At 45.8% G+C, this 25192-nt stretch overlaps 1 protein-coding gene across 1 annotated transcript; it reads left to right on the top strand.

The window, feature by feature from the left end:
* Positions 1-767: 767 nt before the first annotated feature.
* CLU (clusterin) lies at positions 768-24930 on the top strand. The gene is made up of 9 exons (XM_060250619.1): positions 768-898; positions 12182-12297; positions 14337-14485; positions 15916-16086; positions 17401-17809; positions 19556-19669; positions 20894-21120; positions 22781-22962; positions 24693-24930. Exons 2-9 carry the CDS (start codon positions 12210-12212, stop codon positions 24697-24699), a joined length of 1347 nt encoding a protein of 448 aa, XP_060106602.1. The 5' UTR covers positions 768-898; positions 12182-12209; the 3' UTR covers positions 24700-24930.
* The last annotated feature ends 262 nt before the right edge of the window (positions 24931-25192 follow it).

Raw genomic sequence — 25192 nt, 5'->3', positions numbered from 1 at the left:
ATTTTCTAACACAGACCTGGCAACCTTAAAAGATAAACTGGCATAGTGGGACAAAGCCTAAGGAATAATCTCTAAAATGCAAAATCCTGGGATTCAAGTCTACTTTTGAAACACATGGAATGCAGGTTTGACACTCTGCAGCTTTATTTTCAAATATACTTCAACGCTTTTTACATACTACAGATATACTAAATGAGAACTGGGGTCAATTCTCGCCTCAGCAGTGAACTCACGGGTGTGTGTGTGTAATTTTGTCTAAGGCCCTAGCCAAGCCATCGTTGCTTTCTCGCCTCTCCCCCCCCCACCTCCACTAAGGCAGTCCTGACTCAGCTTGCAGGGCTGTTGTGAGGAGGTTTTCTGCACTGTAAGAAAAAAAAAGCGTCCTACACATTAAAACATATTTTATGGCCTCATTTTACAGACGGGAAAATGTGACGGAGAAATACTAGCGGCTGGCCTGGGGCCTTCCCACAAGACCTGAGGATCGTGGCTTTCTTCCAGAACCCGCATGGGTATCGGGAAAACGAGGCAGCGCCTTAAAAATGAACGTCTGGATTTTGTCAAGGCAGCTCTTGGTAAGGACGAGTCCGGGGTGCGATGGAAACCCGCAAAGCCCTGCCCTGCGCCGGGGTACCCCACTTTCGGGCGGCCAGGCCCCTGGAGACGAACAAAGGAAAGGTCGACGTGCAATGACCTCCAGCGGTGGAGCAAGGGCGCCCCCTGACGGCGCATCTAGGCTCTGGCGGGCAGGCTCTTCGGCCGCTTTTCCAGACCTTTCGTTCGGCTGCTGTCTAGTTCGGGGGCGGCGGAGGAGGAGGAGCCGGCCTATAAAGGGCGCTCTGCGGCCGCTGCGCCAAGGACCGTGCGGGCGGGCAAGGAGGACCGGAGCAGTGCTGAGGTGGGTGGGGGTGGAAGTTGCTGAAGTTTCTTTGCAAGGGGGGAGGGAGGAGAGGACGTTGCATTTGGGTTTGTGGGGAAGGAGCGCGACCCTCCATGCCCCAGTCCCGCTGGGTTTTTTTGGCCCCTTTCCTGCAAGAGCGCAACCCATTCCAGCCCGCAGAGTGCCTCGCTAGGGATGCCCAGGTGCAGACTGGGGAGGGAGCGGGGAGAGCGTTGCTTTTGCAAAAGCGACGGGGCTTGGGGCTTGTTTCCACATACGCCAAAAGGAGGGAGAGAAAAGTGGGGCATGACGCAGTTCGCCTTTCTCTCGCGAAGGGAGGTGGGGAGTAGAGGTCCGGGAAACGCAGGCCCCCGTTTCTGCTCCATTTGCGGATGGAGAAGCTCCGTCGCGAGGGTCGGAGGCATAAATAGAGTTGCTGCGCGTTTCGTCCCTGTGGCGAGGAAGTGAGAAGCTAGCGGGTAGGTGAAGAACACTTAGCTATACCGCTCGAATTGGGCATGTTGGAGAAAGAATTTGGGGGAAAGATGGGCCCGATCCGTCCTCAGCTGGAGAAGAGGGACCTTTCAATAAATAAGAGTCTCTGGATACTGGAGGGGAGGCTGCGTGGCGTAGTGGTGATCTTTAATAGGGTTGTTCTTCCCCAGATGCTGTGGCATGCCCAGAAGCAGGAGGAACTGGGAGCCAAGTTTTCTTGGAATGTTGGGCTTTGTTGTCCTTCAATTTTGGGAGGGGTGTGGCGTTGCTCGCAAGGCAAAGCTAAGGTGTAAATTGGTAAGTGGTGTTGTTGCCAGAAGGAGGCCTGGCTTCTGATTGACCTGCTCGAAAGCTATGTTTCCTAGGTGTTGCTGGAGTCTGTTTGCCTTTGGTGCTTCATTTGCCACTTTGCAGGAAACGGAATGTATGTCCAAGCTCTGGTCTCTTTTTTACAAATGCTCTGTCTGCTGGACATTCGAGTTCATTTTGTGGGATTAAGTAGTTCAGGTACAAACTCTACCATTAACATTTGGCCATTGTGGCGTGAACTCTTGATGCATGACGCATCACTGCCTTCAAAACTGTGCTAACAGTAATGCTAACGGTAGTACTGGAGCAAGGCATTGATCTCCAAAATCAGTTATGCTCTGACCTGTGTCCTATTTTTCCTGTGCGTTCTGTAATCCTGTTGGCATATGAAGAAAAGCTTGAATTTGCATACTGGGTGCCGGATGAACTCATAAGCAGAAATGCTTGTTGAATGATGCTTTGGCCCATAGAAGTCTTACTGTCTTCTTGCAGACTGATTCTGTGAAAACCTGACTTCAGGCCTTCATGTGAGAATACTCTGGGCGATCTGCAGTGAAACTTGTAATGAATTCCAGAGCAGTAGCTGTGTGTTAGTCTGTTGCCGGCACTGTAACACTGAAAATGAGACTTGCGTTGCAACATCTGAAAGCCTTATAAATTCATGGTGGCATAAGGTTTCAGCCTGCTTCCTTCTACGCAGGAAGTGGCCTAATAGGATAGAGAAAATAATTTAAAAGGCCACAAAATGCAAGCAAGTTCAGCCCTCCCCCCAACTCTTCCTCCAAGGAACTCAGGGTGGCATACATCATTGTCCCTTCTTTTTTTATTCTTACAAAAACCCTGTGAAGTAGGTGACACAGAGAGTAAGTGGTCCAATATTTATACATTTATTTGCTTATTTGGGTCCCCAGTGGGAACCCAAAGCAGCTCTCATAGTTCCCCTCTTCTCCATTTTACCCTCCAAACAACCCTGTGAGGTAAGTTTGGCTGAGAGTGTGTGACTCGCCCAAGGTCACAAGTGAGGATTTGAATCTGGATTTCCCAAATCCTAGTCTGAAACACTGGCTCTCTGATATGTGACATTTGGCTGAGCTGTAAACAAGCAAAGAACAGTGACTGATTGTAACAGCAGTAATAGGTAATAACACAGACCTATTTGCCAAGTTTGGTGTAGTGGTTAAGTGCGTGGACTCTTTATCTGGGAGAACTGGATTTTATTCCCCATTCCTCTGCTTGCACCTGCTGGAATGTCCTTGGGTCAGCCATAGCTTTCACAGGAGTTGTCCTTGAAAGGGCAGCTGCTGTAAAAAGCTCTCTCAGCCCCACATACCTCACAGGGTGTCTGTTGGGGGAGGGGTAGAGGAGATTGTGACTGTTCTGAGATTCAGAGTACAAGAAAGGAAAGGTCCCCTGTTCAAGCACCAGTCGTTTCTGACTCTGGGGTGACATTGCTTTCACAACGTTTTCATGGTAGACTCTTTACGGGGTGGTTTGCCATTGCCTTCCCCAGTCATCTCCACTTTCCCCCCAGAAAGCTGGGTACTCATTTTACCGACCTCGGAAGGATGGAAAGCTGAGTCAACCTCGAGCTGGCTACCTGAAAACCCACCAGGATATAAATCCAATGTTTTCTCCTCCTCCTAGCAATGGTCAGCTAATTTATCCCCTGTAGTGTTAAAAGGAACCCACAATCATGACTAATTCCTAACTAGATATCTTCAGGTTTTCTGGTGAGATCAGCAGTTTCTCTCTGCAGTCTCTGCAGCTGAAGGATGTCGGCGTTCAGGTCTGCAGGAAAGAAAGGTCTTTGGTGTCAGGCTTGCGTTCATTTATTCTGCTCTGCAGAGGCTGTACTTTGTGTCACATGTTAATACTAGGACATTATTGACAGATAATGGTAGACATTACGGAATGAGGCCTTGATGGCATGAATTGTGAATCAGTTTTGAGAATCTCTTGCCAGGGAATACTGTGACCAATTTCTATATAATGAAAGGATGATGACTTGAAGCTGGAACTATCTGTAATAATCTCCGTTTTCTTTGATCTTGCTTTGAACTGGACATGCCACATTGGTGCTATGCATGAGTGCTCAAAGAGCAGGAAGAAAAAGATGCTAAGCTGGGGGGCTATAGAAAATTGATCTGACGCATGGTTATGGAATGTCGGACCCTATTTGTTATTAGTACATGCTGTGTTCTTTGTTTGGAATGCCTGAGGCAAAAGGTTTGTTTTCCAGAAGGCCTGTGGATCCTAAGTTTGCAGAAATTGCCAGTATATTCTTGAGCACTTCCAAGAACATGAAACTAAGACACACACACACACAGAGATCATTTTCTTTTTCCTTTCCTTTTACTGTCAAGCCATAGTTGATTTATGGCAATTCTGGAGGGTTTTCAAGGCCAGAGACATTCAGAGTTGGTTTGCCATTGCCTGTCTTTGCATTAGGACCTTGGTTTCTTATCCAAATTCTAACCAGGGTTGACCCTACTTAGCAGCCAAGATCTGACAAGATCAGGCTAGCTTGGGCTACCCAGTATATGCACTAATGTCAGCTTGCCTGAGTTTTAAGGCTTATGAATGAGGTCTTCCTGGAGGAACCGGCATCTTCTAAGTAACACCCAGAGGAGTTTGCAGGAGGGATTTCGGGGGTTGTCTTCCCCCTGCCCCAGTTGCAGAGCCCTTTCTTCTGGTGGGATTGGCACTGTCCTTCTAGACCAGAGGTGTCAAACTCATTTGTTACAAGGGGCTGGATCTGACATAAAAGCTACTTTGTTGGACTGGACCATAACACAAGGTACTGGAGGTATAAACTTTATAAAGGTGATTTCAGATGTCAAATGGCAATAGCAGTTGAATGTCACCAGGCTTGATTGGATTAGGTGTAATATGCAAATAGGTAGTAGGCATGGAGATACTAATACTGGTAATGAGACAAGAAACCTAGGTTTCAATTCTGTCCTGGAGAATTTGGTCCAGGAGGATGCAAAGAATAAATGGACATGTCTGACATTAGAAACCACAGCATTCAATTGCTGGCCTAAGAGTAGCAGCGTTCTTACAAAGTAATTTCAAAGGGAGATTAGAGAGACTTAGGGTTTGTATAATCTTTCGGGATCAAGTGCTGTGTTCTACTGGAGAAAGTTTTCCTTCCAGACGTTTCGTTCTCAGCTGCGGAGAACATCCTCAGTGGCGTTGCAGCCGGAGCAGGCGCTCAGACCTTCTTGGCTGCTGTGCATTAGAGAGACTGCTGAATTACTACTGATAATGAAGTTCAAGACAGTGCATCCTCCTGGACTGAACAGAGAGCTACTTTTCCTGTCTCATTACCTGTGCTATTCCTGTGCTATTCTCATTTGGCATCTGAAATCACTCCACACTCCAAGATATACAGACCAATCTTATTGGGGAGAGGGAGAGAGATTATATGAGGAAAAAGTCATTTATTTTTTGGGTGGTGTAAAAATAATGCTAAATTATTTAGTGGGAAGCTCTTCTTCCCACCCATGCCATGGTTCTGATCTGATCCTAATCATGGTCTTTTTGAAAGAAATTAAAATCCAGACAGGAACAGAGAAATCCAATCCTTAAAAAAACTTTTTCAGAATAAGCCAAAATAATTTCCTCAATATAAACTGTGCTTGTCAGAAGAATTCATCCACCCACCCTCAGAAGAAGTGTGCTTGCACACAGAAGCTTATACCTGGAATAAAATGTTGGTCTTAAAGGCTGCCATGGGGCTCCAACTTTGTTCTGTCTCTCTCTCTCTCTCCTTCCTCCCCCTCCCTAAAAAAGGAGGAGGAGCAGCAGCCCAGGAGGAGGAAGCAGAAGCTGTGTGTGAGTGAGAGGAGGGGCTTGTCTTTGTATCTCTAGCAGGAAGCAGCTATGGAACTCTCTGGGGGAGGGTAAGGCAAGAGGCAGGAAACAGGAAGCAATGAGCCACTGAGAGAGCTGGGGGGAAAAGCAAGCTATGGTGTGACTGGAGCAGCAGCCCAGGAGAAGGAAGTTGCTCAGGGGCTGGATCTGTCCCACAGGCCATATGTCTGTTCTAGACCTGCTTGAGGAATCTGAAAATTCCAGAGAGCCTTTCAGTGATTGAATGAACTGACCACCGATTGTTACATGTTTATATTTGTTTATAGTGATCTTAATACCATTTTGTGTGTTTTATATGAATTGCGAGCTGTCGCAGTTGCCTTATGCGGGGGGGGGGGGGGGGGAGGCAGCATGTATATAGGCCAAATGAATATTGCAACAACAAAAAATTTTCTCCTGAATGAAGCGGTTTTTGTGTGGCTAAGTAAATAGAAGATCCCTTGCCAGAAACCACACAAAGGTCTGGCTAGTGTCATGCCTAGGGCTGTGCTATTCTGAAGCTATGCCTATACCACAAAATTGTGCAAGTGTTTTGCTTCCTTTTTGGGCAGCAAGTCCTGCCTACACTGAAGGCTTGATGCAACATCCTTTCAGGAGGGCCTGGCACTCTGTTGAGACTGTGCAGTGAGGCCTGACACAGAATTAACAACCTGGATACAGACTAGACTGGATTTTAACCCACAGGGTGCAGCTCTCCTGCCTCCTCTCCTCCTGGAGCAGCCCCAGATGCTCCCTGAAATCTTGTTTCTGGAAGGAAAGAGATTCTGCTTTGAGACTACAGAGAGCTGTGGATAGTTTTGGGCTGGATAGATTGATAGATAGTACCAGGTAGCTTTGTATGTTCAGTGTTTGCTGGCTGGTTGACTTTTTTTAGGTAAAAGCTGACCACGGAAGATAGGGGCTGAAGGAAAACCTCAGAGCTTCTAGTAAATGTCTTAATCTGCCAATGCTGTGAAGGTGTGAAGGGGAAGGAGTGTGCCTGTGATTCAAAAACAAGAAGCACTGAAGAGCATATGGGGGGGGGGGTGCGTGTGCAGAGACTTCCACTGCTTTTCACACAAACAGGAACAATCTTAGCTTCATTGTCTGGCGCCTTATCTCCAGGAGCCCTTGAGCTTGTTCCAGGATTTCTGTGCCTCTTTTGTTGTCTAGGCTAGGCAGAAGGGCATGTTTCCAGCTTTGCTAGCTTTCCACAGCCTCCTTTTTCTGTCCTTCAGCTTCTGTTGAGTCAGTTGATGCTTCACTGGGCCCGGAGAATGAAGGGATACAAAGCAGATGCTGGCCTGCCTTTTGGCTGGACCACTTTCCTTCTGATGTGTCCAAACTGATGTCTGTGTGTGTTACACTCTGCTTGGTGGAGGGCATGTTTTTCACAAGCTGCTTCTAAGCTGCTTTGCCACACTGTTGGCTGCACATAAAGAGTCCTGGGAATCCCTTGCAAGGTGACAGAAGATGCTGATGCTGGGACATCCCTAGACAGAGCAGCAAAGCATCTTGGCTCAGCCCTGGGAAGGAAGAAGGCAGTTGTATATTAGGGTCAAAAGGTGGAGCACCTTCAGTATGAAGCAGGAGACAGTCTCTTCAGAAGATCTCCCTAACCCCAGAGCTGCTGTCTGGATAGCCCTGGCTAGATTGAGCTTGTCAGAGCTTGGAAGTTAAGCAGCGTTGGCTGTGGTTAGTACTTGAATGGGACACCACCGAGGAAGACCCAGGTTGCTATGCAGGCAATGGTCAACTGTATCTGTTTAGCTCTTGCCTTGAAAACCCCATGAAGGGTGACTGTAAGTTTTGATTGCCATTTGACAGCACTTAATTGTAATTAACCACAGAGAAGAAAAGGAGCTAACAGAAGTGACTGTATAGTTAATGGGGGAGGGGCTGCAAAAGAAAAGCCATGTTGCTCAGACTTGAGGCATGCAGCTGAGCCTACCCAGTGGTCTTTGTAGCCTAGTATTTTCTTCCTTTTACTCAGCAGTTTTAAGCTTAAGGCAAAGCTCTTTCAGCTGGGCATGCTGGAAACTGAACCTAATATTCTCCGTATGCAGAGCACGGGCATTGATCCTAGCTATAGCTCTTTCCCTGGGAAGTGTTTATCCTGGTGTTATTTGACTTTGTTTGGTTCTCTCACTGCTGAGTTCTGGAGGAGGGCATGGCCCTTGTCAGTTAGCTTTTTCATGCAATAAATATGCAGTTGATATTTTAAAACAATATTTGTGTATGATATTTAATCTAGCAATTCTTAACCTTTAGCTCAGGGGTGTCAAACTCATTTGTCATCGGGGCCGAATCTAACATAAATGAGACCTTGTTGGGCCGGGACATGCGTGTACCTATTTAAGATTAGGTAGCAGAGATATAAACTTCATAAAGGACACAGACAAACATAATTAAAGTTTGGGTTTTTGAAAAAAGAATTACAATAAAACCTACTTAAAACATTAGCACTTGGTCTTAAAAGTGGTTTCTTTGTATTTCTCCCATGGGATCCAGGGAACTGGGCAAAGGAAGCTTTGGCTCTTTCCCCAGAGGACCGGGGGGGGGGGGGGGGAGGAGCCTCAGCCAATAGAAGGAAGAGAGGCTTGGCTCAGTAGCTCTGCTGTGCAATTGAGAGAGCCTGGCAAAACAAGCTATTCCTCCCCCCCTCCTCCCCAAGGGAGGAGCCTCAACCAATGGAGAAAATAGAGGTTTTGCTCTGTTATGCAGAAGGGCAGCATCAGGCTTGCCTGGGCTATCCTACTGTGCCCTTTCTGTTAATCATTTTAAAAGCCTGGGATTATTTTTTTTTTAGAAGTGTGAAAGAAAAAGCTTGCAACCTCTTTCATGTTCCTTCTTATTGGATCCCTGGGAGTCTGGAAGAACCCCACAGCCACTCCAAGTCTCTGCTTGGTAAACCATCCCTACTCCTTCTTCCCCAAGGGTGCCAATTACAGACTGGGTACCCACCAAGCTAGAAGCCCCATGGCGCAGATTGGTAAAGCTGCAATACTGCAGTCCAAGCTCTGCTCACAATCCGAGTTCAATCCCGGTGGAAGCTGGGTTCTGGTAGGCGGCTCAAGGTTGACTCAGCCTTCCATCCTTCCAAGGTTGGTAAAATGAGTACCCAGCTTGCTGGGGGGTAAAGTGTAGATGACTGGGGAAGGCAATGGCAAACCACCCTGTAAAAAAAAGTCTGCCATGAAAACGTTGTGATGCAATGTCACCCCAGAGTTGGAAACGACTGGTGCTTGCACAGAAGACTATCTTTACCTTTTTACCTACCAACCATGATTCTTAAAAGTATCTCCTGCCAGACAGATACTTACCTGTATTTCCATTTAGAGGATCTGCTCTGCCACGTTTCTGCAAATCAGTGCAGAACAGTCCTTTGCAGCATCACATTTTAGAGCTGTTGTGCTCCATGGCTGGTGAGCTTCACTGCTGCCTCTCCCCAGGACCACACTTCAGACAGCTAGACTGAATAGGTTTAGTGAATTTACAGAGATCAGACTTGGAGAGTTCAAAATATTGGGAAGTTTAATAAAGGAATAAAAGAATATATCTGTTCTGTTTAAGCTTTGGGTTTAGCAAGAGAACAAAGAAAAGGTGAAAATGCTCAGTCCTCTCTCTCCCTTCTGTCCTGGAATTTCTTGGACATGCCAGGTAACTATAAAGGTTTAATCTGTTAAGAACCACACCCATAACCAGAGACTCCTTAACAGAAAAAAACCCAGTTTATTTTTGCATGCAGAAGTCCAAGTGAAGCAGGCTCAAGGACCCTGATTTTACTTTACACAGTACATTTATAGAAATAAGAAAGGAACTTTGTTACAACTTCCAACATACCTTTTGGCAGGAAAATGTGATTGGTTAATAACCTGGTTGTCAGACTAATCTCTACTATTGCTTATGCAATGTGATGCTTCTTTTACCCAGTTTCTGAACTAGAAACTTTAACTTCTGTAGGCGCTTCCTAAAGGATGTTTGATATAGGAGAGTCTGGCTTTACCTGAAGTTGCAGCAAGTTAGAGTTCATCATTACCTGAGAACTCCAGGGCTCAATGCAGCTAGAATGGGGAGGCATTTCTGGTGGGGAAACTTGCATAGGAATTCAAGTCTTTTTCCAAGTTCTTTGGTCACCAGTCTTACTGGGTCTTCCCCTTGGGTGCTTTTTTGTCATTTAATTACACATCTGAGAATCCATTGATAGCTTCCCATTGTCCTATGGGGCTTGAATGTATAAGAAGCATGTTTTTAAATTTACTGTTTCTCCTTTCTCTCTGGGACTTAAGGTGGATTACAAAATTTAGCTATGCGGTAGGTACAGCATAAATTGTACAATAAATATTGCAATAATAAAGGTAAAATAATACTAGATTATAAAGCTACAAAACAGTGCAATAAAACCAAGAAATGCAAACAATAAGCAGTGCTGTGAACCCACCCCCACACCACTTTTGTGAAAGCATCCTCCTGAACAACTCCAGGTTGCCTGGCACAGTCCTTTCCCTCATCCTTGCCCTGCTTCACTTTGCCTGCTAATCTTGCTCAAGAGGCAGGCGCGAAATATGAGGCTTGCTGGCTCACCCCCCTTCCCGCGAAGACCTCCCCGCTCCCAGTCCTCTGTTTGTCTGGTTACTTGCCTCTAGAGTGTGAGTGACAGTTATTGCCCAGGTCTTTCCCCCAAATCATGCAGGAGGGCTAATCAGAAAGTAGACTTTGGTACAATCCCTCCACCCCCAGGTGAGTCTAAGTTTGCAAAAGCCTTGTACTGTATAGGCTAGGGAGGGTGGCCAAGTCCCTTTTCAGTTGCTGTGTCCCAGGGCTGGCACCAGTAAACCTTGGAGGGAGGGTAATTCCCAGGGCTTCTGGCAGAGCCTACTACTGTAACCCCACTCTGCTTAGTCACTAGCTAGTGCTCTACTACCTGTGCTCCCAGATGCTCTCATTGCTAGTGTTGTTCGGGGAATGGGCTGTGAGCTGTCCAGGCAGCGGTGGGCATTGGTGGTAGCAGCCAGGGGAGGGACACACAGGTCAAGTGGGAAGCAATGCAGATGGATGGGAAAGAAGGATGTTATGAAAGGAAGGCCTGGAGTGAGCAGAAGTGGGCTCTGGAAACTCTCTGTCCAGGGCTCCCCAAAACCTGGAACCAGCCCTGCCCCATCTCTCTTCATTAAGCACCTTCGAAGTGATTTTTTTTTGATGACTGAGTGTGCTTGCTTTTTCTTCCATTTGTGGATTCTGGCATCAAGGCTGGCTTAGCTGTTTCTGGTTTTGGCTCTCTGTAGCCAGCATGGGACAAAGCCACAAAAACTTCAGCTGCTTTCAAGAGCCAGCTGGGGAGGGGCCTGTCACCTGGAGTCTCTTTGGGCACTGTAAAATGTTGGCGTCTGTTGTTGCAAGATAGAAGGTTTGAGTTCCCCCAAAGTGATCTGGTACCGTGATGTTGAGCTCCTGCTTCCAACAAACCAGTTTTGTTTCAACAGCAAAACCAGGTTAGGAGCAAACAAATTTAAACTATTCTAGCATTGTTGCTTTTTTTTTTTTTTTGCAAGGGGGCTTAGATGGATTTTGAGCCCCTCCTGTGGAAGCTGCTTATTTCTAATGCGAAACAGAGTGAGAGTGGCATTTGCAATTTGAATTAATATTCTGGCTGGTTTGGTTTTTCCATTTGCATTATGAACTAATTTAATGGGAAACTTGCCCATGTCAGAAAATGCTCCAAGTGGTTGTGGGAAGAGTTATTTATTTAAAATATTTTTAGCTGGTATTTCTCTTTTGCAGAACTTAAAGTGGCTTCCAAGGTAAATAAGTGAATGTCCTAGATGGATAGCTATGACCCTGGGAAAGCAGCAAGAATTTGTATGCTGCACACAGACAACTGTCCTCCAGGTTGTAAGGAGCCATGAAAACAGAATTTATTTAAAAGGGGGAGGGGAGAGCAATCTTTTTTCCTTTATGTACATAGTACCCACAAGGTAGAGAGACATATAGGAGTCACCTCTCATGGTCAGCTGTCAGAATTTCCATATTTTTTCTGATAAGAAATCTGTTTCTGTTGATCTGAAGAAATGATTCTATCCTGGCTGCTCCAGAACATCCAAGGTTTTACGTTGGAGGTACCCAGTGTGGTACCTGCCGACACCTTTCCCAGAACCCACCAAGTGTTTTTAGAAAGTAGGTGGGGCTTTTGCCCACAAAGCTTTTTATTGGCCACTGGAGTTTTGATGGACTGTGTGACCAAAGGTAAGCTGTGGCAGCCATTTTGTGGCTGGCTGTGCCTGCCATGCTGTGCCAGAATTCCAAAGATGCCTGCAGGCTCAAAAGGTCAAGGACCCCTGTTCTTTGTGGATGTAGGAACTGTAGGTGTTGGCCTGGGGAGACAGGAATATGATAGAAGGAACCTGGTGTGCCTTCTCTGCTTGTCATGGCTGATGGCTACCCAGAGCTGTTACAGAGAAATGGACTAATGTAGAGGTGCCAAGATCTCTCCCATGCTTTTCCCAAGGGAAATGGGTCATGCAATATCCTACTGCTTGGAAGAAGAGCCAAATAATGGGGACATCCCTCTCCTCAAACAGGCTTGTTCCAACCCACCATATTTGACTCAGCTATTGCATTTTTCTGTTGTTTTTTTCCCTGCAGGTCTCTGGGAATTCTTTCTGGAGGCAAGATGACCCCCCGTTTCCTGCTCCCCCTGCTTGGGCTTCTCCTTTTCCTGGAGGGGGGCTTTTGCCTTGTTCCTCCTGACAAATTGCATCGTAAGTAGGGGATGGGGGAGGGTGGGTGGGTGTTATTCTGCATTTATGGTTGAAGGCACAGCAGGTTTCTGAGTATGCACAGAGGGGTGTGTGGGTGTGGGAGCATGTGCATCAGAATGTCAGATAGAAGAGGTGTGCCTGAAAGGGGTGCAGGAGGGTTTCTGAACTGTAAGCAGATTAGATTCTGGCTACTGAAGTTTTGCCTCCTTTCCGAGCTTTATTTTAGTCATGGAAACTTGGTGGAATTAGTGGGGAGGCCACCTTGCTTAGATTCATCCTGGGTCTGTAATGGATGCAGTCTCCTTTGCTGACCACAAAACACCCATATTAAGCCAGATGTGCTGGCTGTAACTGTAGCTGCAAGGGCACTGTTTCCCAACCAGACACCTGCACCATGAAGTCACTTCCCAGAACAGTGACTCACGGGCAGCTTGTGGCTTTGCTTGACAAGTCACAGTATTCTGTAGACATTGCCATATTGTGCAACAGGGTTGGCAATCCAGCAAGCTGGACAGAGATCATCTGCTCTCTTTTTAAGAACAGTCATGTTCAATTACACTCTTTACTGATTGTGGCACGGATTAGAAATGGTGAGAGAACTTTATTTGTGTATTTATTTTTTAAATTCCCAGCCCTGGTTTTTGATAAGATATTTCTTAAAATAGCAAATACTATAAGAGAAACACTTAAAACATAGAGGCAAAGGAGAAAAAAAAATGAGAAAAAGAAATTCAAAATCATGTTCCATGAAAATCCGTAAGAACAAAGAAAGGAGGAAGGGGAAAATCTTTAAGAAGCCAGAAGAAATCAGAAGGAACATCCATTTACAAACAGATGAAATTGAATCAAGCAGTGCTCAGTGGCTGAGGAAAAAGGATTGTTTTGATCATGCATCTAAAAGCCAGGAAGTGTGGGCCTTAGCAATCTTCCTAAATGCTGAGTTCCAAAGTCTAAGATAAAATGCCCTTTCTCATGTGGTCACCTCTTAATAGGGCATCTGGAAAGGTCAGTGTATTGGCAGGTTGCTTCAAGAGAGGTGTTCAGACAGTGAGTTTAACTCTGTGTCCAAGGATAAGGCAGAGATAGTTATTTGTTTGAATAGATTATTTCTCCCCCCCCCCACCCCAAGAGCTGGAATATCTGGTAGTCTACCACTGTATCCACTTCCATAGTAGATCAGTTTCTGCAAAGCTGTAGGGACCAATTGTATATGAGGCCCCGAGTATGATCTTCAGTCCATCACTTCAGCTGTAAAATATGTCCACAGCTGTCCCTAAGTCTCATTTAATTTAGCCATCAAAGACACATGTACTGAAGCTTTGGTAAAATGCAAATTTGTCAATTTTGGTTAGATTTTTTAACTGTTAGAAAGCCAGGGAGAAATTCCTGAAGCGGGTGTTTATTCCAGCCAATCAGTTTACCAAAGTAACATTCTTCAAAATCCTGGAGGTAGGGATAGGTGACCAAGGATTCTTTGCCCAGTTGGGTGGTTGCACGTGTGGCCCATCAGTACACAAGCTGACCTTTCAGTGGGGCAAATGATTCCCCCCCCTTGGGCTGTTTCAGGTAGAAGGAAAAGAACATAGCTGGGGGATGGCACCCCTTCTCTCCCTGTGCTGTGAATCTGATCCAAATTGGGGCCCTAGGCAATTTGGGAAACCAATCTGCCCCCTGCTCTTTTTGACATCTGACTGTTGGTGTCAGAGTCAGACCTGGGGAACTCCAACCCTGCCTGTTACAGACCAGCTTTTTGGAGTAGTCACTGGATAGAAATTTGGTAAGGGTTCTTCCCAAATCTGGGGCTGTCCCTGAAAGACCCATTCAGTTTCCTGCATCAGTCCAGTCAAACGCTGCTGTAAAGTATAAGTTTCTGATGGGGATGGACTGCCCTCCTTGTATTTATTATAAATTGCCTCTTGCTACGATTTCTGCACTGAAATATCGTCAGTGTAGAAATCTATTGTGTGAAGCGGTTGCTAGAGTGATATTACTGATGAGATCATTCAAATAAACAAAATCTTCCTCTTTCCCTTCCACAGAAATGTCTGAAACGGGGAGTAAGTACATTGACAGGGAGGTGGAGAACGCCATCAGTGGAGTCAAGCAGATGAAAATCCTCATGGATGAAACAAAGAAAGACCATCAGCAGATGCTGAACACTTTGGAAGACACAAAGAAGAAGAAAGAGGTCTGTGTCTGCATGAAGGCCCGCAGGCTGGGGTGCCAAGATATTTTCCCCTTCAAAGTGTCTGGCTCTGAAGCCACCATTAGTAATCTCAGTACACACCCCTGAATGAGCATCTTACACATAACAAGGGTAGAAGAAAAATAATTTGTTTTTATCCTCCACTTTTCTCTACCCTAAGGAGTCTCAAAGCGGCTTACAATCACCTTTCCCATCCTTTCCTGAGTTTCCTCACAACAGGCACCTTGTGAGACAGGTGGGGCTGAGAGATTTCTGGACTGGCCCAAGGTCACCCAGCAGGCTTCATGTGGAGGAGGAGTGGGGAATCAAACCCTGCTCTCCAGATTAGAGTCTGCCACTCTTAACCACTATACTGTGCTTGTTCTGCACTGCCGCTTGTCAGAACTTAAGAACTTCAAACGGATCCCATACTTGGTTACAAAGCTAGGATTTTATTAGAGAGAACTAAGTACTGGAAGAGACGAGATAACAGTGATGGCGAGGGCCAGCACCAGGGCAGTTTTATACACTAAAGCAAACACATCACAAAGCCACAATTCACACCGTTACAAGCACATCTGTCTTCCCACCATCCGCTATCAGCGGGGAGGTTGCCTCCTCGCTCTGAAGGCCACACGGCTTGGCTTCAAAGGGCACCAGTGTGAGAATGTACAGAGACACATCATAATTCAGTCTACAGCCCTAAATATTTTGGATACCAGTAGGGCAAGGTTAATTGCTACATAGGCACTTGGGGTTATTAGGAGGTTACAACATGGAGTCAGTTTGGTTCAGTAATAATGCATACATAAGCAATACTGAGATTACAAGGCAAGTATTGGTTACAAGGCAGTAAAGCATCAGCCATAGTTACAAGTTCTGACACCGCTACACTGGGTAGTGAGAGGATACATGACTTCAAACGTGTGTGTGAGATGTGGTAATTCTGATCTGTGTTATAAGACAGAACCTAAGAGTGTGTGTATATCACTAAGATTTCCCACATTTTAGTGACAATATGGCTGTTCTTTTTGGAACAACAAAAATTGAGATGTTTTTGTGATTACTTAAAAGAAGACCAATTGTGGCATGACAAGCAGAATGTTTTTGAAGACTTCCTCCCCCTCTTCTCAAATGAAGCCTTGATTAGTTTGAGTGCCTTGTTTATTGAGGGCTCCTTCTCTCTCTCCACAAGAGCATTGGAGTTGCTTTTTTTAATGTTTATGATAATTCCTCTCAGATTCTTTGTTAGGCTTCTCCCAGCTTTAAACAGTGGGGGAAGCTTATATGTGATCCTCCCATCCATTATTAGGTGAAGTTTTTCCTTGTGAAAGGAAGAACTCCCTCACATCTCTCAACCTCTGGTTTGGTCTTGCCCATGAAGATCACTTGATATATTTGGGAAGAACTGACTTCTTGGTGTTTGTCCGCAGGAGGCCCTCTTCCTCGCCAAGGAGACTGAGAAGCAGCTGACCTCAAAGCAGGAGGTCTGCAATGAGACCATGCTGGCCCTTTGGGAAGAGTGCAAGCCTTGCCTGAAGCAGACCTGCATGAGATTCTACTCCAGGACATGCCACAGTGGTGCCGGCCTGGTCGGCAGGCAGGTGAGCTAGTGAGTTAAGAGTGCCCTTCGATGGGTGCAATTTTTGGATAAGAGTGAGGTGCAAAAGCATGGGATAATCTGTGCAGAACCAAGTGGATTGCAAGGGAGTGGTTGCAAGCAAAGATGATTTGGGGGTTGGAGCACCTTGCCTACGAGGAAAGGATGAAGAGTCTGGGACTTTTCAGTTTAGAATAGAGATGGGTAAGGGGGGCATGATAGAGGTTTATAAAATTATGGATGCGGTGGAGAGAGTTAACAAAGAGAAATTTTTCTCCTCAAATATAACTCAAGGGCAGTAGGTTCAGATTTGTGGAAAGGAAATCCTGCTTTATGCAGAGAGTGATTAAAATGTGAGATTTGCTGCCAGAGAATGTGTAATGATGGTCACAGGAATAAACAGCTTTAAAAGTAGATTAGATAGGTTCATGGAGGATAAGTCTTTCAGTGGCTTCTAGCCATGGTTACTCCACATCCATAGGCACTAATTCTCTGAAGCCCAGAGCCAGGAGACAACATTAGGGGAAGGCCTCGACTTCTATGCCCTGTTGTTGGCTGCCAGAGGAACTGGTTGGCCACTGTGTGAGGCAGAATGCTGGACTAGATGGACTATTGATCTGATCCAGCAGGGCTCTTTTTATGTTCATGTTTACAGTGAAAGAATCTCCTAATGACAGGGATAGGTACTTTCATCCTTTTTCATTGTTCCTGTAGGTATTTCTTTTGATTTACATTGGGTTTTTTCACAATCTCATTTTCATCAGTTGTGTGTTCCTCTTGCTTTGGATTCCCACCCCCACCCCCTGTTTTACACGTGCTTTGATTCTTCTAGTAGTTCATTCTATATTACATTGCTGTATGTCCAGCATAAAAACCTACAGTTTAAATCTCCAGGTTTTTATGCCAGACAGGAAGCAATGTCCTATCTAATCAACCACTAGAGGAAGCAAAACACATGCGGAACAGAACACTGCCCACCCCCAAATAAGATGAATACAAAGGACAAAAATGAGAATGCAGAAAAACCCATTGGGAGCTCTGAGTGGAAAACCTTTTCTTGTGTCTGGATGAGTGTGACAGATCTGTGAGATAGAATCCATAGACTTGGAAGGGACCTCCAGGATCATCTAGTCCAACCCCCTACACAATGCTGGATATTCACAAATACTACCCCCCATACCCCCAATGACACCTACTCCTTGCCCAGAAGATCCTAAGGATAGGATAATACTGTCTTATTGAGAGCCGTGCTGTGAGACAGTATGAACTCCTGTGGTTGTCTGTTTTGATGTTAAGAATCCGGTCTTGTTTTCTACAGCTGGAGGAGCTTCTAAACCACTCCTCTCCTTTCTCCATCTGGGTGAATGGAGAGCGTGTTGACTCTCTGATGGACGAGACTGAAGAGCAAGGCCGGAGATTGCATGACCTGGAGGAACGCTACAGCATGGTGGCAGATGGTGTGGACGACCTCTTCCAAGAGAGCAGGCTGGCCTCTGGGCATCTCCCCCCTTCTTTCAGCAGCATCTTTGATAACTGGTGGAATCCTTTCCGTAGCCGCTTCCCTTTTACTGGGTCCAGAGTCGCCAGAAATGTCCATTCTCTCTTTCCTAGCCGTCTTTTCCCCACTTACGACTTCTCCCATCTTTTCAAGCCGTTGTTTGACACTTTTGAGAACGATCCATGGCTGGGGGGAAACCACGAAAGTTGGATGGGTGGATTCCCAACAGGTAAGGAGCAGGGGAGAGGCTGTAGCTTCACTGTAGGGCATCTGCTTAGCATGTGGAAAGTCCCAGGTTCAATACCTATGGCAAGGTGAGATCTTGGGGAGCCCCTTACAGTCCAAGTAAACAGTAGTGATCTTCATGGACTGGTGGTCTGATGGAGTAATCGTGTGTACTGACCTGAGCTTGTCTTACACACCTGAGCGTCCTGCCTTACCCTGTATTTTGCATTTTTATTCCACCCTTGCTGTAAGCTCTGTGGACATAGGTCTTTCCATCTCCATTTTTATCCTCACAGCAGCCTGGTGAGGTAGGTCAGACTTGGTGAGAATGACAGGCCCAGAGTCACCCTGACAGCTTCATGGGATTGAGCCTGAGTCTCCTCAAACAGAATTTGGCATCCTTAAGCACTAGTTTTCTCTGTCTATTGCAGGGGTGGCTAAATTTGCTTAATGCAGGAGCCACAGAATAAACGTCAGATGTCTGAAAGCTGCAAGACATGAACATCAGATGTTTGAGAGTTGCAAAACTGGAAGGAGAGGGGGGGAAGAAAGCAACTTTAACTTCAAATGTGTTCTCCAAGCAGCTAGCTGGCTTAGCTTGGAGAAGTGATTTAAAGAGACAAATGCCTTTTCCAAGCTAGCTGAAAGGGTGGTAGGGGCTTTGAGAGCCACACAGTATGTGTGAAAGATCCACGTGTGGCTCCCGAGTCACAATTTGGCCACTCCTGGTCTATTACTTCTGGGTGATTTCTGCTACAGAAATTCTTACCAGAATGTTAGAGCTTGATACATAGGCATTTGCTCTGGGGAAAAGGGTAGTGCTGTTCCCTTTCCATAATTTGTACAGTCCTTGGTATGCTATTAGCAATATCATTCCTAAGACTGGGGAGACTACCACATTCAGAGAATGGAGCATTGCCTGTGGGCTAGGAAGCCCTTGGTTTGACTCCTTGGTTTTCTGGAAGAGAATGGGGAAGTGGTGTAGTGGTTAAGAATGTTAGACTAGAATTTGGGGGAACCAGTTTCAAATCCCCCCTTTTTGTCATAGAAGCTTGCTGGGTGACCTTGGGCTAGTCACATTCTCACAGCCTTACCTACCTCACAGGGTTATTGTGAGGATAAAATGGAAAAGAGGGCAATGATGTAAACTGCCTTGAAGTCCCCACTTGGGAAAAGGCAGGTATAAATGAATTGAATAAGGTTATCTGTAAGTCAACTGGGCAAGGTAGGCCAGTGTTGTTACCAAATTGCAGATATCTGAAAGCCACTTGCATGAGTAATACAGGTATGATTTTATTCAAGGTTTTTCCCGGTTCCCACTTGTATAAGGACAAAATATGGTACTTTTTAAAAAAAGCCCTGCTTTTGTTATTCCAGATGTGATATCTGAGGAAATGTTTCCTGCATTCTAATTGTGAAGCTAAACAGAAACAGGATTTTATCCTTTAGGTCCTTCTAGATTACAGCAAGGCTTGCCTAGTCTAGCTTTGTGTTTCCAACAGTTGCTGCCAGATGGCCCTGCTTTATTAATAATCCCCAGCAGTTGGTATTCAGAGGTATATTCTCACTGAACTTGGAGGTTCTAGTTCTGTCATAGTCATGCAGGCTGAAATGTAAACCTGGGGACTTGAATGAAGCAACTTGTTCAAAATGCAGAGGTCAGACTTCACTACTGAGCCTAGTGACTTAAATGTATCTGGTAGAACTGGAGGCTGTTAGCATTCTAGTGATGTTCCCTTACTCCTTTCAGAGGCTCGCAATTTCAGCAACAACCGCATGGTGTGCCGCGAGATCCGTCGAAATTCCTCCGGCTGCCTGAGGATGAAGGAGAAGTGTGAGAAATGTCAGGCAATTTTGGATGTGGGTGAGTCTGGGAAGGCATTGTGCTTTGCTATAGGAAAAAGGGCACCTATCAAAACTCCCTGTTTTACATGAGTATTAAATGTTGGGGATCCTGCTATCTGTTTTGCACCTGATCCTCCTCATTCTGTCTTTCTCTAAGTGACTGGTGGCATTGGTGCCACCCATCTTGGTTGCGGGACCCACTTATGAGTTCTAATCCAACAGACCAGGGTTTTCCTGCACTTGGCCAGCCTACTGCAGAAGTGAACCATGGATGGCATGGTTTTGCTGCAGTTTATCTGAGGCACTCTGGAGCTACAAAATTTAGAGGGATTGCCTAAGTAAATAAAAGTTTGCAGAGGTGCCCTCCACACCAAATTCCACAAAGAAGAACCCTGGTCACTTAATTTTGAATGTCAGATGTCGTCAAAAATCACTTAAAAGCAGTGTTGAGCAAATTAAAGAATCCATGCTGGCTTACCCTTGGCTGGCACGTTGGGTGGAGTTGCCTGTTCTTTCATGTGCAGTAATCTTAGTGTGCCAGTGTGGCATATATCTAGATCCTCAGTCTTTGCAGAGGGGCCAGCAGTTTAATTGTTAGGTCAGCCATGGGTGATTCTGCATGGGTACATTGTCTTTTTTGAATGAGCCCAGTGTTGCTTTTAAAATGGGCCAGGGTTTTCCACCGATTAGCCTGCCCCACCCCCACTTCAGAATGGGAAGCTGGCATGCATCTGAAGGTAATTTTGCTCCCTGGAATGATGAGATGGACCATTTGGGTACAATACGGGAACATTATTGAAGGTCAGAACTCCAAAGATAAGGGCATTTTGCTTTGGAATTATTTTCAGAGGGTGGCTGTGTTGATCTGCAGTAGAAGAAATAGACTCAAGTTCTGTAGCATCAGGGCTTTTTTTGTAGCAGGAACTCCTTTGTATATTTGGCCATGCCCCTCTTATGTAGCCAATCCTCCAAGAGCTTACAGGGCTGTTACTACAGAGCTCTTGGAGGATTTGCTGCATCAGGGGTGTGCGGCCTAACATACAAAGGAGTTCCTGCAGCAAAAAAAGCCCTGAGTAGCATCTTAAGGGGGTCAACACTGTTACCTGACAAAGGGGCTTTGACTGTTGAAAGTTTATACTCTGAAAATCTTGTTGGTCTCTAAAGTGCTACTGGAGCCAACTCTAGTTCTGCTTTGAGTTTGTTTCCAAGACCACTCTCTCTTTATCCTCCCTACTTCACACAGATTGTTCCGAGACAGATCCAAATCAGAGCCGACTCAGAAAGCATTTTGAGGATGCTCTGCAAAGAGCTGAACAGTTCAGCCGGATGTACGATAATCTCTTCAAGAACTTCCAAGAGGAAATGTTCAATACCACAAGGCTTCTTGACCAACTCAATTCCCAGTTTGGTTGGGTCTCTCGCCTAGCCAATATCACCCAGAACTACGACAGGCCTTTGCAGGTCACCACGGTGAGTCACCATGGTGTGGATGTGTGTGTGGGTATATAGACGTAGTTGCACTGATCTACATGCTATGCCTCCTTCTGTGTATGGGTGCATACCCATAGTTGCTGGTGTCTCTCCTCAACTAACCCCCCCCTGCCCCTCATTTCAAAAAGATTGGACCAGTTCTATGGGCCCTCAAAGAAGGTGCCCCCATCCTCCATTGCTTTAAATGGAAGGGGGAAAAGCCTGTGCTACTGCTATGATGGAACAGCTCGGTGAGTGAACTCAGAAGGTGTTTAAAGGGATCACAGTTTAATGCACACCCCTAAAGGGAGAGGTGTCAAAGGATGAATAACAGATTGGAAGAGGAATCAGCCCAGGATTTTAGTTAAATTTTATTCTTGAATTCCCCCCCCCCCCCTCAGATCTTGCATCTAAAACTTAAGAGGGCCAGGCAATGTTAATACTCTGGTGTTCAATTCCAAAGCTGCAGGCTGGGAAAAGCTAAGAAAGCACTTTGGCCCTTCCAGCATTATAGCTGACAGATTTTAATAGCTGTGGTTTTCCCCACTCTTTCCATTCCTCACATGGCATGAACTTTTGTAGGGGGGGGGCAACCCCTCAAGAGCCACACATGATCATACCCAATGTGAAAATTAATGGTAGTTCTCCCTCTGGGACTGCACTATTTTAACCAATGCAAATTGGAACTTCTGTAAGAATGGTCTGGAACCATCGAAGAAGCTACCCTTAAAGGGAAAATGGAAGGCAGTGTTCTCAGACTCGTTGATCCTGGGCTTGTAATTATGCCTTTGCCTGAATCTTGATGCCTCAGGTTAGCCTGATCTTGCTGCATCTCAGAAGCAAAGCAGAGTCAGCCCTGGTTAGTACTTGGATGGCAGACCCCAAAGGAAGTCCAGGGTTGTTACACAGAGGCAGGCAATGACAACCCACCTCGGTTCATCCTTTGCCTTGAAAACACTACAGGATTGCAATGTCAGCTACAACTTGCGAGTACTTTTTACCGCCAGTTTTGCATTTGCGCTGCATAGAGCCTGAACAGCTGTGAACATTTACTTTGATTTCTTGTTTTTATTTATTTGGTGAGTATTGTGTGCACACCTGGAAGTCATGGTTGACTTTTGGCAACCCCTAGTGGTTCTTGGACATTTCAAAGAGGTGTCTTACTATTTCCTACCTCTGTGTCCCAGCCCTGGTACTCCTTGGAGAGTTCCCATCCAAATACTTGCCAGGGCTGGTCCTGCTTAGCTTCCAAAATCTGACAAGACTGGGCTTGCCTGGGCTATTCAGGTCAGGGCTGATTTTTGTTTTTAGAGGCTGGGAAGTAAACTTAAGCATCTGCCTTGCCTGGGGCCACCAAGTGTATCTGTGGCTTGGCTGGTATGCCTTTAGGCAGGGCTTTTTTGCTAGTAAAAGCCCTGTAGGAACTCATTTGCATATTAGGACACACACCCTGAAACCAAGGCAGCAGAAACTGTGTTCCTGTGCATTCCTGCTCAAAAAAAAGCCCTGCCCTTAGGTGGTTTCTGTTAAGCATAACTTGTTCTTTGTATTGAACCATCTTGTGATACAGTCAGAAAAGGTGATTCTTGTTTATCTAGCAGCATTGGTTTTCTGGGTGAATGGCTTGTATTTAACAGCCGATGGCTTTCCTCCCTTAAAGATTCTTTCCAGATCCTCCAATCCAGAGGACCCATCCAGACCATCTGACACCGAGGTGACCATCCGACTCTTTGACTCAGAGCCTCAGCACCTGACTGTGCCAGGAAATATTCCTTGGGGGGATCCCAGGTTCATGGAAATAGTGGCAGAAAAGGCACTACACAATTTCAAGGGCAATGAAGTGTGAGTGCAGCATTGAGTGAAATTCTGGGGGTGGTGTATGGTTTGAGGAAAGCCAGGACAGTGAAAAACTAACTTCCTAACCTCCTTGGGCAGCCCATTTTATAAGGTGGGGGCCACAACCAGTGTTCCCTCTAAGCTGAGTTAGCATGAGCTAGCTCACAGATTTTAAGCCTCCAGCTCACACATCCAGGGGAGGGACGGTGGCTCAGTGGTAGAGCATCTGCTTGGTAAGCAGAAGGTCCCAGGTTCAATCCCTGGCATCTCCAAAAAGGGTCCAGGTAAAGAGGCGTGAAAATCCTCAGCTTGAGACCCTGGAGAGCCGCTGCCAGTCTGAGAAGACAATATTGACTTTGATGGACCAAGGGTCTGATTCAATAGAAGGCAGCTTCATATGTTCATATGTGTTCATATATTCATTTTTATATTAGCTCAGGAAGAATGAACCTAGAACACACTAATTTATGCAGTAGCTCACTTTAATGCCACTAGCTCACGAAGTAGAATTTTTGTTCACAAGACTCTGCAGCTTAGAGGGAACATTGGCCACAACAGCACGAGTACGGGCAGTGGTTGAGTTTGCCCATTTGCAAGCTGGCAGCTGCAGAAGCCCCGGCTGAGATGAGCAAAGTTGTTGTGGCAGAGCTTAGGGGGAAGAAGCTGTCCCACAGACAGAAGGGACTGTTTCCACCACAGACTGCCAAGAAAAATGTCTTACAATCATGGCCTGAAAAAATGCTTTCCCTTCCTCTTTATATTTTGTAACATCTAGCCTGATGAATGGTTCTGGAGATATTGAAAACTTGCATTCTGATAAGTGTCATTTAGGTCCTTATTAAAGGTATTGCATGGATCGTGTTCCTGGCTTTTTAGATTTTGGTCCATGGGAACCTGTTATCCTTTCAGGGCCCGGTTAGATGGTGCAGTGAGAAAGGCACCCCCTCAAATACTGGGTTCCAAATATTTTGCCCTTCTACTGGAAATGAGAATTTAAAAGACAAGAGTTCTCTTTTTCTCTGTCTCTGCTTCTGACCTGGAACAATATCTACCAAAGGACCTGTGCTGCATGGAATCAGAGTTGCCAACCTCCAGGCAGGTCCTGGAGATCTCCTGAAATTACAACTGATCTCCAAATAGCGGCAATCATTCCCCTGGAGAAAGTGGCTGCTTTGGAGGGTGAACTATGAGATACAGTTTGGTGTAGTGGTTAAATGTGTGGACTCTTATCTGGGAGAACTGTGTTTGATTCCCCATTGCTCCACATACACCTGCTGTTGTGTCCTTGGGACAGCCACAAGTTCTTTCAAGGATGTTTTGCTCGAGCAGTTCTGGGAGAGTGTTAGGGTTTGATTTCCCACTCATCCACTGACAGCAGCTGCTGGAATGGCCTTGGGTCAGCCATAGCTCTCACAGAGCTGTTCTTGAAAGGGCAGCTTCTGGGAGAGCTCTTTCAGCCCCACCTACCTCACAGAGTGTCTGTTGTGGGGAGGGGAAGGGAAAGATTTGTAAGTGCTCTGAGACTCCTTTGGCTAGCAAAGGGCAGGGTATAAATTCAATCTCTTCTTCATTATACCTAAAATCTTGGCCTCCCAAGGCTCCACCCAAAAAATCTCCAGGAATTTTCCAACTTGTCTTTGCCAACCCTAAATCACACAGTGCTTAGAAATATTTTTTTTCCATAGGTCCATACTAAGACACCCCCCTTATAAAGCTGTTTTCCTTCTTTCCACTAGGCTGTAACTGTTTCTGCCACTTGGATCTTCAGCCGTGACAAGGGAGAGAAAGAAGCCATAGCCTTCTGCCATTCCCGCCTTCCTGCCTCGTAGCTGCCGTAGCGCCACAGCAGAGCTGCGCCCACTGAGTCCCATCTGATTGCACTTGTAGTTCATACACTGTGTCGCCTGCCCTACTTTTGCTGCTGGGTCTTTGCTGACCCACATCTGAAATAAAAGATTTAAGCCTACCGTTGTACAGTGGAGTTGCTAGACTTGGTTTTTTTAGAGAATTAACGGATGAATTTGCAAAACTGGATACATCTGAGGTAGCTGCTTACCTGGGCTATCGGAAGCACTTGTTTCCATTGCTTAAACTGAGGCCTGTAAAATGTAATGAGGATGTCCAGAGTGCATTTCCTTTACCACTTCCTTTACCACTTCTGCATGAACTATCTCTCAAATGTCCTGGTGCAGACGTGTCCCTATGAACCTTTTCTTATTCCACAGTAGTCTTGAAA

This window comes from Heteronotia binoei, chromosome 1 (genome assembly GCF_032191835.1).
Source record: "Heteronotia binoei isolate CCM8104 ecotype False Entrance Well chromosome 1, APGP_CSIRO_Hbin_v1, whole genome shotgun sequence".
In the NCBI taxonomy this organism is placed as follows: Eukaryota; Metazoa; Chordata; class Lepidosauria; order Squamata; family Gekkonidae; genus Heteronotia; species Heteronotia binoei.
Note: the sequence above shows the minus strand (reverse complement) of the source record. Positions and strands in the feature narration are given on the sequence as shown.

Bases quoted from the DNA above. Each gene is read 5' to 3' on its own strand.
- CLU (XM_060250619.1), top strand. From the start codon at position 12,210: ATGACCCCCCGTTTCCTGCTCCCCCTGCTTGGGCTTCTCCTTTTCCTG. The intron at 17,810-19,555 runs GTAAGGAGCAGG...TACTCCTTTCAG, and splicing joins GATGGGTGGATTCCCAACAG to AGGCTCGCAATTTCAGCAAC. The intron at 21,121-22,780 runs GTGAGTCACCAT...CCTCCCTTAAAG, and splicing joins GGCCTTTGCAGGTCACCACG to ATTCTTTCCAGATCCTCCAA.